This window comes from Scomber japonicus, chromosome 20 (assembly GCF_027409825.1).
Source record: "Scomber japonicus isolate fScoJap1 chromosome 20, fScoJap1.pri, whole genome shotgun sequence".
In the NCBI taxonomy this organism is placed as follows: Eukaryota; Metazoa; Chordata; class Actinopteri; order Scombriformes; family Scombridae; genus Scomber; species Scomber japonicus.
In genome coordinates, this window is record NC_070597.1 from 4994640 (window position 1) to 5008708 (window position 14069).

General features: G+C 43.4%; 1 protein-coding gene across 1 annotated transcript in view; it reads left to right on the forward strand.

The window, feature by feature from the left end:
• Positions 1 to 12082, forward strand: part of tbx21 (T-box transcription factor 21) — a 29366-nt gene extending 17284 nt beyond the window's left edge. The window contains exons 2-6 of the mRNA XM_053341450.1: positions 3794 to 3948; positions 9581 to 9702; positions 9924 to 10082; positions 10730 to 10791; positions 11110 to 12082. Of these exons, the coding sequence (XP_053197425.1) occupies positions 3794 to 3948; positions 9581 to 9702; positions 9924 to 10082; positions 10730 to 10791; positions 11110 to 11926 (1315 nt within the window). The 3' untranslated portion in view covers positions 11927 to 12082. The remainder of the gene's footprint in view (positions 1 to 3793; positions 3949 to 9580; positions 9703 to 9923; positions 10083 to 10729; positions 10792 to 11109) is intronic.
• Positions 12083 to 14069: the final 1987 nt, after the last annotated feature.

Below are 14069 nucleotides of genomic sequence, written 5' to 3' on the forward strand. Positions count from 1 at the left end.
AAGAAGGAAGGAAGGAAGGAAGGAAGGAAGGAAGGAAGGAAGGAAGGAACTGTCAAAACAGATTGGGTCAGTTTGACCCGGGAGGACGACAGGAGGGTTAAAGCTCTTTCAGGATTGAATACAGCAAACAGGGGGATGGATTGGATGGATTGGATGGAGGGTGGGTGGGTGGGTGGTGCCGGTTTGTGCCTATCACTCATTACAGATGCTCCATAGCCTCAGGTGATGTTCGCCAGAGAAAAATAGCAGCTGGGCAAAATGTCAAACATGTTGCCCTGATTTATTAACACCAACTACACTCTGGTGACCCTCATATAGACCCAGAGTGCAAAACACAGATCCACAAATCCACAGATCCACTGATCCACACACATACAAGCAGTAAAAGCATCATTTCTTATTCAGTGGGTCATTATTCACCGTTCAGACACTCTACTGAACTGTTTATAATAGTCTAACATTAAGAGAGAAAGACACCACTCTCATATCTGGCTGTTAAATACAGTATGAAGTTATCCACCTAGCAGCATTTTTAAAGCTCATACAATAATAAAGTGTAAAAAAAAGGAGAATTTATTGTTTTATTGCTGTAAATTGTTGTTTTTACACTTAAGTTTTTGTACAGGTTAAACAAACAAGATATAATGTGTTAATTAATTAGCTTTAAAGGTGCTACTAGGCTGATTTTTCACTATTAGACAAAGCTAGGCTAGCTGTTTCCACCTGCTTCCAGTCTTTATGCTAAGCTAAGCTAAGCTAACTATCATCATTCCTTATTCAGTGGGTCATTATTCACCGTTCAGACACTTTACTGAGCCGTTTATAATAGTCTAACATTAAGAGAGAGTTAGACGAGAAAGACACCACTCTCATATCTGTCTGTTAAATACAGTATGAAGTTATCCACCTAGCAGCATATTTAAAGCTGATTGACGAAAACATTTCCATTTAAATTGTTGTTTTTACACTTAAGTTTTTGCACAGGTTAAACAAACAAGATATAATGCGTTAATTAATTAGCTTTAAAGGTGCTACTGGGCTGATTTGTCACTATTAGACAAAGCCAGGCTAGCTGTTTCCTCCTGCTTACAGTCTTTATGCTATGCTAAGCTAAGCTAACTAGCTGCTGTCTGTAGATTCATATTTAGTGTACAAAAATGATTCTTCTCATACATTAAGTAAATTGTATGATGATACATCTCCATGTCTTTTATTATGGGATGCAACAAATATGTGACTTTATTACTGTTAACTTTACATTTATTCTGTATAATTTAAAATAGGAGCTAGTCAACATGGTTAGCATGGTTAGCATGGTGAAGCAGACTTGAGTTTTTTTCTTGTAGATGCATTTTGAATGATTCTTCTCATACATAATTAAGTAAATTGTATGATGATGCAACTCTATGCTGTCTTACATCTTTTATTATGGGATGGAAAAACTTAAAAGAAAGCAACAAATATGTGACTTATAATTTAAAATGGGAGCTAGTCAACATGGTTAGCATGGTTAGCATGGTTAGCACGGTGAGGCAGACTTGAGTTGAGGTTTTTTCTTGTAGATGCATTTTGAATGTCTAGCGTAAACATGAATGAGCCACTGTAGAATACCAGAAGTGTGTAGATTTGTGTGTCGTCTTGTGCACGTCTTATTTTGAGTGTGTGTGTGTGTGCATATGTGTGTGTGTGCATGTGTGTGTGTGTTTCTCCCAGCCTCTCTCGCTCTCCTCCTCCTTCCCTGCTCCGTGGCGCCCGGGGACGCCCTGACCTCCCGGTTACCTCGTCTCACTGAAGCCCTCTCTGATCAAAATAAGTTCAACATGCAAAGCCCCGGCAAACAGGAGCAGCTTCGGATGCATCTTTTATTAACAGCTGCATTAAAAATTCACCTTCACCCCCCCCGACCCCAACCTCCCCCCCCCCCCCCCCCCCCCCCCCCCCACCCTCTCTCTCTCTGTCAGCCATCCCTTTCCACCTCACGTCTATTTCTCGCTACCGTGATTCTTCAGCTGGTAAAACACAGACAAACACCTCCCGGCTTTACTTACATCCACCGCTGCCGTCCTTAAAGAGCACTTATCATACATCTGAATGCACATCTACTGGTTCTCCTTTCCTCCCTTCCTCCCTCCTTTCCTTCCCTCCTTCCATCTTTCCTCCCTCCTTTCATACATCTGAATGCACATCTACTGGTTCTCTCTGGCTCGTCACTAACCTCAGAATCAGAAATTGGCTCTCTTTCCTTCCTTCCTTCCTTTCTTCTTTCCTTTCCTTTCCTTTCCTTTCCTTTCCTCCCTTCCTTCCTTCCTTCCTTTCTTCCTTCCTCCTTGTCTCCTCCCATCCATTCTTTCTTCCTTCCTTTCCCTTCCTTCCTTCTGTCCTTCCTTCCTTTCCTTTCCTCCCTTCCTTCCTCCCTCCTTTCCTTCCTCCTTGCTTCCTCCCATCTATTTTTCCTTTCTTCCTTCCTTCTTTCCTTTCCTTCCTCCGTTCCATCTTTCCTTTCCTCCCTTTCTTCCTCCCTCCCTTCCTTCCTTCCTTCCTTCCTTTCTTCCTCCCTCCTTTCATTCCTCCTGGCCTCCTCCCATCTGTTCTTCCTTCCTTCCTTCCTTCCTTCCTTCCTCCTTGCCTCCTCCCATCCATTCTTCCTTCCTTTCCTTCCTCTGTTCCATCTTTCCTTTCCTCCCTTTCTTCCTCCCTCCTTTCCTACCTTCCTTCCTTCCTTCCTTCTTTCCTTTTTCTTCCTCCCTCCTTTCCTTCCCTTCCCTCCTTCCATCTTTCCTCCCTCCTTTCATACATCTGAATGCACATCTACTGGTTCTCTCTGGCTCTTCACTAACCTCAGACTCAGGTTGATAAGGAAGATATATTTGGTTTTAGGGTTTTAGGGTTTTAGGGGGGGGGGGGGGACTGTGGTTCATTAATATATAATAAAGTGGAGCTGGTGAAATAGTGAACGGTCTCCGGGGTGATTGTATTTTATAACACCTAAAAAATACAAAACCCTTGTTGTTTTTCTGGCTGGAGTTTGTTAGAACATGAAAATATTAATATGTTGAAATGTTGAAGCAAATTGGCCCCGTCTGTTTTCACTTCTTTCCTTCCTTCCCTCCTTACTTCCTTCCTTCCTTCCTTCCTTCCTTCCTTCCTTTCCTTCCTTCCTTCCTTCCTTTCCTTCCTCCGTTCCATCTTTCCTTCCTCCTTGCCTCCTCCCATCCATTCTTCCTTCCCATCTTTCCTCCGTTCCATCTTTCCTTTCCTCCCTTTCTTCCTCCCTCCCTTCCTTCCTTCCTTCCTTCCTTCCTTCCTCCCTCCTTTCCTTCCTTCATTCATTCCTTCTTTCCTTTCCTCCCTTTCTTCCTCCCTCCTTTCCTTCCTTCCTTCCTTCCTTCCTTCCTCCCTCCTTTCCTTCCTCCTTGCCTCCTCCCATCTGTTCTTCCTTCCTTCTTTCCTTTCCTTCCTTCCTTCCTCCTTTCCTCCCGCCTTTCCTTCCTTTCTTCTTTCCTTTCCTTTCCTCCCTTCCCTCCTTCCTTCCCTCCTTCCATCCTTCCTCCCTCCTTTCCTTCCTCCTTGCCTCCTCCTATCCATTCTTCCTTCCTTTCCTTCCTCCCTTCCTCCCTTCCTCCCCTCCTTCCTTCCTTCCCTCCTATCCTTCCTCCCTCCTTTCCTTCCTTCTTCCCCCCTTCTTGACTCAAGGACAACAGGAGGGTTAATATTAATTTCAGCGATAGTGACGTAAGCTAAGACAGAAAAGTGGAATAATGGTTAAATGTTCTTTTTTTTTTTTCTTATCCAGGAGGATGTTTCCCTTCCTGAGCTTCAACATCACCACTCTGGACCCGTCTGCGCACTATAACGTCTACGTGGACGTGATTTTGGCCGATCAGCACCACTGGAGGTACCAGGGAGGCAAGTGGGTCCAGTGTGGGAAAGCAGAGGGTAACATGCCAGGTACGTTTCAAACCGTAACCCAAAGTAATGCAATGAGGAATGAGTCGACATTTTGTTTTCTATTGCTGTTTAATTGTGTTTATGGCTATTAGAAGCACTGACATATCATTCAAATATAAAACACACCTAAGGGCCCATTTATGCTCAACGGACGTACGAAAATGTATCAGGCAGGGAGTTCTGGTCCTCTGTAATGAAGCCAACCAGGAAGTAACTTAGAGCTGCATTCTATCAAAAGGCCACCAGGGGGCGACCGTCTCTATACAAGTCAATGGAGAATTCACCAACTTCTCACTTGATTTCTAACCTCAGTAAACGTTTTCAAAATGTGTTTATGGTCTCAATCGCTAGTTTAAAGCCTTCTTCAATGCAGTATGATGTTCATTTGGGACATTTTGGCCTCCCTGATTTTATATGTGACGATAAAGCAGGGTATGCATTAGGGCGTGGCTACGTCCTGATTGACAGGTTGATTGACCAATGTCCTCCAGATTCAGCCCTCGCAACCATAGCAACCTCCCCGCTCCGCCCATGGCTCCGCCTCATGCCCATATAAGTAGAATCCGTGTTTTTATTTTTCCCAGCATGCACCTGAAATTTTCAAGATGGCGCTGCCTAGATTCGAAACTATTGGCTTCCGAGCAGCAGTCCACCAACCAATGGGTGACGTCACGGATGTTACGTCCATTTCTGTTATACAGTTTACGTATCGTGCTACGTATCGAGTAGTGACAGCAACACTGCCCCCCCCCCCCCCCCCCCCCCCATGGTTTCCGGTGGTACTGCTCCGTTTGGTCCGTATCCATAAGCTTTATGGAAACGTGCAGAAATACGGACAAAATGAACGCAGAGAACGGACAGAAGGCTCCGTCTTTATCTGGATCCGTATTTAACGTTGAGCATTAATGGGCCTTAAAGAGTGACACAGTTGATAATGTGGAGAGTATGACGCAAGATGCAATATGAAGCTGAACCAAACAAAGAGAAATATTAGAGAGTAGAAAAAGTGCACGGCTGCAACAATCTGTATTGATTATGTTTCTCCATTAATCGATTAATTAAAAAAATGGCAGGAAATGGTGAAAAATCTCCTCAAGTTGTGGCTTGTTTTGTCCCAACCAGCAATCCACAACCTAAAGATATTCAGTTTATGCTCATAGAGGAGGAAAGAAGCCAGAAAATGTTTAAAAATTCAGTGTTTTTACTTGAAAATTACTCAAAATAGCTGCAGATTAATTATAATTATTGCAGTTTCCTACTCACCAATAGCTGATTTTTCTCCTTTCTCACCATCTTTTGATTTTAAGTGATTTGCAGCTGCCAACATACAAAATTACTCAGATTATTTCTCTGTTTTTTTGCATATTTTTTTTTCTTAACAACTCACACTCTGCATCCAGGCATAAAACAAACAAACAGCACATCCTAAAAACACTAAACAGTTTAATGGCTAAAGAACCAGAAAGAGAGAACCTGGACAATCAATGTAATGAGCCGGGTCGTCAGTTTCAGTGCGTGCAACATGGAAGATCTTGAGGAAGTGGTTTCTTTAGCAATACTGTAGCAAACCTACACGCACACAGCAGGGAAACCAAAATATGCATCATGATGCACATTAGTCTGAGCCTGGAGGTTTTTGTGGACATTTTGATATTTGCATTTGCAGCTTCACTGTATATTCTGCAGGAGGGGGGGGGGGGGGGGGCAGGGAAGAGGGGAGGGGGGTTTAATAGGTGAAGTATTCCTTTAATGTTTTATTATATGAGCTACTGTGCAGGTTGAGTGAAAAGCAACATCTATAAACTATAAAATGACCTGCACATGTAGCTTATAGTAGATATATCTGTATTTTATTATTTCTGTTTTGCAACCAAGCTCTTCACATTTTCATTGGCATATTTCCAAATTCTCAGGCGGTGCACTTTTTTTTAACCTGTGCTGATATCAGTATCTCAGTATACAGTGCATACAAGAAAACAGAAACATTATGCAATACCAAAAAGAAAAACGGGAAGGATAGATTACTGTCTGTCTGTCTGTAAGCGTCAGATAAGGAAGGAGGAGAAGGAGTGTAAATGATGAGAAACTGCAGTTCATGTAAAGAGATTGCTTATCTAACGTGAACCTGCACTTCTGCAAGTCATGCTTATTTTAATTATTGATTAATGTGCTTTTTTAAATGTTCTTGATGAGTCTGTAAAAATTTTAAAATATCCTCAAAAACTAAAAGCTGTTTAATTATAATGAGAATAAGAGAAAAGCAGCAAATCCTCTTATTTATACAGTAGGATTTTTTTTTTTTTTGGTGTTTTTGTTTAAATATCACTAAAAAACAATCAATGAATGGACTCATGGTTTCAGCTCTAATAACCTTATTGCAGCCTTAGGGCCAAATGTTACTCCCTCCATCTCACAAAGACTGTCAGAGCTGGTCTCCACTTTTATAATCCATCACTTAACATTTGAACTTTCTCCAACCTGCCTTCCTACATACATACATGCTTCTCCTCCCTGAGTTGATTCTGCTCAGGCTGCTCATATCAGCCTCACATGTCTCCTTTATGGTTGAGATTCATGTTCAGAAATATTAGATTTGATTTGAGATCCTTATTATTTTTCATCTCCATAAAAGATCACGGATGTCTTTCTCTCTACGTCTGTTTCGATCCATATCACTCACTCCTTCCTTCATTCATTCACTCATCATTTCTTCCTGTTCACACCTCAGAATGAATTAAAAAAAAAAAAAAAAAAAAAGAGAGAGAGAAAGAGAGAGAGAACAAAAGCCAAGTTTTGCCTGCGATTGATGATAGCTAAACCACAATTATATAAATGAGAGAGACACCAAGGTGTTGTCACACATGTACCAGGTGTTGTGGAAAGGTGACTGCTGATGTGCTAAACTTGTGGAAACTGTGGTGAAACAACTTTACTCAATTAGATTTAATATTGCAGTTATGTGGTATGCTTGTATAAGGTTACCAGGTCGTTGTGGTGATGCTGTGAAAAATCATAGCGCCGAGATTGAATCCTGCATCAGTCTTAAAAAGAGTTCAATATTATCCCTGTCAGCTTTTTTTTTTTAAAGACATTCATCTACCAAATATATGTTTTTCATAATGGAAAAGTGGTATTTACAGCTTCTCACCATCCCACTTATTAAGTTGAATCAACCACATAAAAGAGATATTTACTCTCTGTGGCATTTTGCAGATAGTTGCAGGAAGTTTATTGCACTAAGTTTAACATGAGAGAAGCTAGCTAGAAGGTACATTATGTGCTTTTGACCTTTGATCTCTTTTATTTTTCACCTTTAAAAAAAAAAAAAAAATCCAGTTTCAACAGAAAAAATGTATTTAATAACATGATAACATCAAATTAAAATCACTACATACATTTTATCATTTTCAACAGATGTTCCTGCCGCCGCCGCTGCTGTAAAAAAAAAAATACTTCTTGTCTTTGTCGGATGTGAAAATGAAAAAAAAAAAAAAAAGAAAGAAAGAAAGAAACTAGCGTAACTGAGAGATTATCAGTCACACTAACACATGTGGTCGCAGTTAGATTTACTTTCTATTTACAACTTGAAAGTGTGAATCTGAAGAGTTGTTGTTGGAGCTACTTTGCACCAGAGTCAAACCCCTAACCCTTAAAACCCCCGAACAACATGCAACCATATGCTATTAACATCCGTGGGAGAGGACTGAATCGGACGCTACAACGTCTATCATGGTTTTTAATTATTTTTATTACCATGAGAAGAAATGACCATATCTTATCTTAGCATGTATTTAAGACACACGTTTACTTCAGACAACAAAAATAATACATGTGGGGACGTTTGATCGTGTTTCCTGACTGAGAAACTTCATTTAAGAAGCTGAGCGATACGTTAATTTGTGTTTCTAACTTCTGAAATGTTCATTATAAGTTGAATTACCTTTTAGATATTTCATTTAAATCCATCACCAAGGATTCATTCAGTGGTTCCTCAACTTCTTCTGGTCGAGGGATGAAAGTTCGGCCTCCACCTGATAATATTTTTGCTATTAGAGGAGGAGGATAGGGGTCTAAACCAGCCCAGACTAGGGCCAGGTTTACTGGGGTGGCCGAGAGGGGTTCTGGGTTCGAACCCATCGGCCAGCCGGGGCTCTTCTCTCTGGCTTCCTCCCCACAGACCAGAAAGAAATATGCAGGTTAGGTTAATTGGTGACTCTGAATTGCCCGCAGATTTGTCAGTGGTGGTCTCTCTTAATCTAAATATGTTATCCCTGTGATTGGCCTGCACAGGTTGGACCCCGCCTCCCGCCTCCCGCCTCTCGCCCCAATATCGGCTGAGATTAGCTCCAGTAAACGTCTGGAGAGCTACTGCCACACTACCCCCCCCCCCCCACTCTAACACACCTGATTCTAATAATTAACTTGTTTTAAAGCTCCTGGCCAAAAATGAGAATCAAGTGTGTTAGAGTGGGGGGGGGGGGCAGATTTGGAGACCACTGCCCTACACTTTCTGTTCATTCATTCATTTTCTTAACAGTAGTCACCAACCCTGCTCCTGGAGACCTACTGCCCTGCATGTTTTAGGTATCCCCCCCCCCCCCACTCTAACACACTTGATTCTCATTATTGGCTCGTTATCAAACAGCTGAAGCTTGTCAACAGCTTTTAAAACGAGTTAGTTATTAGAATCAGGTGTGTTAGAGTGGGGGGGGGGATACCTAAAACATGCAGGGTAGTAGGTCTCCAGGAGCAGATTTGGTGACTACTGTTAAGAAAATGAATGAATGAACAGAAAGTGTAGGGCAGTGGTCTCCAAATCTGCTCCTGGAGACCTACTGCCCTGCATGTTTTAGGTATCCCTACCCCCCCACCCCCCCACCCCACCCCACCCCACTCTAACACACTTGATTCTCATTATTGGCTCGTTATCAAACAGCTGAAGCTTGTCAACAGCTTTTAAAAGAAGTTAGTTATTAGAATTAGGTGTCTTAGAGTGGGGGGGATACCTAAAACATGCAGGGTAGTAGGTCTCCAGGAGCAGATTTGGTGACTACTGTTAAGAAAATGAATGAATGAACAGAAAATGTAGGGCAGTGGTCTCCAAATCTGCTCCTGGAGACCGACTCACCTGCATGTTTTAGGTATCTCCCCCCACTCTTAACACACCTGATTCTAATAATTAACTCGTTTTACAGCTCCTGACAAGCTTCAGCTGCTTGATAACGAGTTAATTATTAGAATCAGGTGTGTTACAGTGGGGGTGGGGGTTAGAGTTGGGGGGGGGGGGGTACCTACAACATGCAGGGCAGGGTTGGAGACTACTGTTAAGAAAATGAATGACTGACCAGAAAGTGTAGGGAATGCACTACTGTGTTACTTATGGATTAAAATTATAGTGAAATAAATGATTCCACCCCTTTTTTTGTTGGGGAGACCCTGGAAGCCCCTCAAAGAAAAGCCACGCTCAGAAAACCGCTTGATCAGCTGATTCTGCACAACTTCCTGTGTGATGTTTTAGAGTGTGTGATTGTTTTCAGCTCTGACATTTGAACACTTTAATGATCAACTGTGTGTATCATAGTCATAGTTATATATAAGTGAAGCTCATAATTGGTATCTTTTCTACCTGCAGGAAACAGGATGTACATGCACCCCGACTCTCCCAACACTGGAGCTCACTGGATGAGACAAGAAGTGTCGTTCAGCAAACTCAAACTCACCAACAACAAAGGAAGCACCAATAATGTGGCACAGGTACTTTTTTCCTTTGCTGTCTATCTGTAATATTTCCATATGTGCTTATAATTCATGATCTGAAACACCCAACACCACAACGAGTCAAAATGAACCTCAGTATTACGGTATATCAGATTAGAGCTTATCAGTAAATAACTTTGTCTTTCTTTCCGGATGCTTTGACCTGCCTCTCCCTCCCCCCCGCCCCCTCCCCTCCTCCTCTCCTCCTCCTCCTCCAGATGATCGTGCTCCAGTCGCTTCATAAGTACCAGCCACGTCTTCACATCGTGGAGGTGAAGGAGGACGGCTCGGACGATCCCTTCCTCGCCGCCAAAGCTCAGATCTTCGTCTTCCAGGAGACTCAGTTCATCGCCGTCACTGCTTATCAAAACGCAGATGTGAGTCACGACGATCAATCACATGAAACACGTTCTTCTAAAGCAAGGGGGGAGTTTTTCAGTGTGGAAGAAAATAGATTATAAAAGGCACAAATAGAGCATTGAATATAAGAATAACATCATAACACCTCCTGATAACCTCTTATAACCTCTTCAACATTGTATTAATGAGGTCTGGAGTTCAATCATTTATGTCATGAGTCGTGTTTGTAGATATGAAAGCTTTGGTTAATGCATGCATCCTATCAAAAATGCATCCATGCTTATTTATATTGCAACCTACTGTAAGTGTTAGCAAGGCTCAATATACAGTAGCTGAGTTCAACTAACAGTCAACTCACCTCGGCTGACCTGCGTGCTGCAACCTCAGCTCTCCCCGGTCTGTGCTGTATACACTATATCTTTAACAGCTGTTCAAATACATTGTTTAAAGGGTGAGATACTTACCCTGTGTTGTATGGTAAACTGTTAATGCCCAATCTCAGGTTATAAAAATGAACTCCTTCCAACAACAAGAAAAAGAAATTGCACGTTATCCTCATTAATTATTAGTCAGTGACTTCACTCTTTCTGCACTCGCTCGCTCACTCCTTCTCTTTTTCCTATGCCTGCATTCTCTCATTGCCCTCCTCCTATTCCCTACACAGATCACTCAGCTGAAAATAGACCATAACCCCTTCGCTAAAGGTTTCCGCGACAATTACGACACGTAAGTAGTCTGTGTTTGTGAAGAGAAAAGCATACAGTAGTAAATCCTCCTTTCAAAAAGAGGATAAAGACACACCTCTGCTTTTGAACCTTGAATGGTAAACAGTGAGACTTCATCACTGCAGGTGTTTAAATGCCCCTGCTGCTCACATCAGCCTGTTAATAAATGGCATAAATGCAATTACTGCGCAGCGTGAGCATGCTGCAGTGAAAGGGTGTGAGGGGCTGCTAGATGTTTGATAGTTTGAGGTTTGTACAGGAAATAACACCTTTTTTTTCGTTTTCTTCTCACACTCTCTTCTCTTCCCCTCCTGCCTAGGCTGTACGCTCCTCCTGACTCTGATCGCCTCACCCCCTCCCCTACAGAGAGCCAGCAGCTGCTGCCAGGGAGCTGCTACACCCAAGGCTACCTCTCTGAGCAGTACATGAGCCCGCTGCCCCAGAGCCGCTTCTACGGCCGGGAGCCCCTCGGTATGGGTCAGCAGCACAAAGACCCATCCGCCAGCCCCGGTCCTCACAGCCGCTGGTACCTGCCCCCCCAACAGGGTGTGACACCTAATCGGCTTGACTTCACTTCCTCCTATGAGGGGGATTTCTCTGGAAACGGCTTCTACAAACCTTTCCCCTTGCAGACCTCCGCTCATCATGCCCTTAGCTACTACCCTGATCACCCTTTTGCTTCTACTAGCGTGTCTGTATCAGGGGCCACCTCAGCAGGCTGGAGTCACAGTCGGCCCACCCCTCAGTACCTCAGCCACCCCAGTAAACCTGGCCCTAGTCTGGGCTGGTTTAGACCCCTGTCCTCCTCCTCTTCCTCCTCCTCCTCAACGTCACCCGGCAACCCCAGGCTGCATCCTCCCTCGCTTCTCGAGTCCCTCCAGCCGCCCCTGCTGCAGGACAAGCCCAAAGACACTGGAGCCGTGGTGGGAGAAGAGCCCTGGCTCGAACCGCCTTCCGTGAAATCGGCAGACTCTGCAGACTCAGGCCTGTTTGAGGGCGGCGTGGGGGACAACAAGAAGAGGAGGGTGTCGCCCTACACGTCCAGCACCGAAAACTCCCCGCCTCCGCGCAGTGGAGACGTCTGCGAGAAAGACAGCAACAGCGATGCAGACTACTATGGCTATTACACCCACTGAAGACCTCACACATCACCCGCCGCCACAGTCTCTCCCAGCGTCTTCCCACACCTCCCTCATGGGCATACAGTCTGTCCAATCAGGTCATGATCATCCCTTTTTTTTCTGTTTTTGTTTTCTGTAGACAATTACCAGAACCACATAACAGAACGTGCAACAACCTCATCTACTTTCACATCACAGAGTGTGTGGGGGAGCCTATCTTTAAAACTCAAATGTGTCAAATGAATACAGGAGGAAGTTTCAAGGTTGTTGTCAAAGTTAGTGTTGAAACAGGAGGCAGAGTGGATGTGACTGGTCCAGCGACAACTGCCCTACAGTCACATAAACACCAAACAGACATAAAGACCTGTGACTTAAACCTTTGAAACATCTGGATATTTGAAAAAAAAAAAAAAAAAAAAAAAAAAAGGAAGGAAAAAAAAAAAAAAGATCTGCATATCTGCTTGCTGACAGATGCCTGCAGGGATTGTCTGTTCTTTCTGCATCAAACGCTCTCTCTGTCTCTTTTGCTCTGTCTTGTCTCCGCCTTGTCTCTTCCTACTCACCCTCAACCGCTCTCACGTTCGTTCCCCCCCGATGATTGTGAGAGGAAATAATATTTTACACACACACACAGCCTATCGTCTCCTCCTCCTCATCCTCTTCTTCTCACTCAGTGCGGCTCCCACTAGTGGCGAAAGAGCGGCATTGCAGGGCTTAATAGTGATTGAGGCCCTGAGTGTCTGAGTGAAGTTATGTCAGGGGTGTGTGTGTGTTCGGGGTGGGGGGGTTAAGAGAGTTTAGCAAACACATGCTCTTGAAGTAGGACTGCTAATCTGACTCCACCCCTGCAAGGACAACCTTTTGTGTGCAGGTTGGTGATAAAGTAAGCAGAGCAGGAATAGCAGGTCCTTACAGCTGGAGGCAATCCAAAAAAAAAAAACATATCTCACATTTGCATAAGAAAAATACACAATAGCTGGAGGAGGGGTTGCTATACATGTCTGATCGTTAGAGGGGGGGGGGGGGGTGTCATCTAAGTCTATGTCTGTTTGCACTATAATGTGATTACATCCAAGCACTGTACGTCCCAATATATAGAGACTTGAATAGAGTATAGGAAGCAAGATCCTTAACACAAGGGTTTCAACCACATCATATGGTCCTCTTCAGTGGATGGAGTTGCCATGGCGACGGTTTAAGTTGTTATTAACCGAGCCCAAAATGTGAATGAATTTCAATCAGGCGATAACATGTGGTTGTATTTGGAGGAGAGAGAGAGAGAGATAGAGATCGAGATAGCATCTTTGTCCTCACGCTGACTCCCGGTTGATGACCTTTGACCCCTACCCAGTTGAAGCTATGAGCATTTTTCTTTTTTTTTTTTTCCGGTCTGGCATTTACCGACAACTAATATCTGTCTCCAGTTTTCAGTCAGCGTCGTGTCATTTCACCAGTGTAGCGTCCCCGTCGGCTTTTATTGTCATACGCTGGCTGGCTGCAGTCTTCTTGTCTTCAGGGTGAAGCTGCTGCTGCTGCTGCTGCTGCTGCTGTAAAGACGGTGAAGACATGAAGACAGCTCGTAGTAGGTGTTGACTTCAGTACATTTCTAGGTACCAGCATCCTTTTTTATTCATACTGTCTCCTAGAATTTAGTTGTGTATAAACGAGATTTCTAAGAGACAGGGTTTGGCACTGTAGAGAATCGTCTAGTAGTCGGGTGGATTTTTCAATTTCACTTTCTACTGCCCAAAAAAAGTCATAATAATAATAAACTGTAGACCGATGTCCTACATTTGGAAAGAGTATAAACTACGCACACACAAACACACACACACACACACACACACACACACACACACACACACACACACACACACACACACACACACACACATATATAAAAAGAAAACCCTTAAACTGGGACAAAAGATAGAAAGATAGAAAGAGAAAAGGTCTGTCAGTGGCAGCTCGGACCCCTCACTGCTTCACCAACCTTTACCAAACAAGCCGTTATGAACTGCTCCTCGCTGTGATGTCACAGGTGGAAAAAAAGGATTCACGTTAAACTAGTTTAATTGTTCAAATTTGAGGGTCTGAATATGAATATGGTCAAGAAGTCTCATCACTATGTCACAATAATAAGGAAGTACTCCCGTTT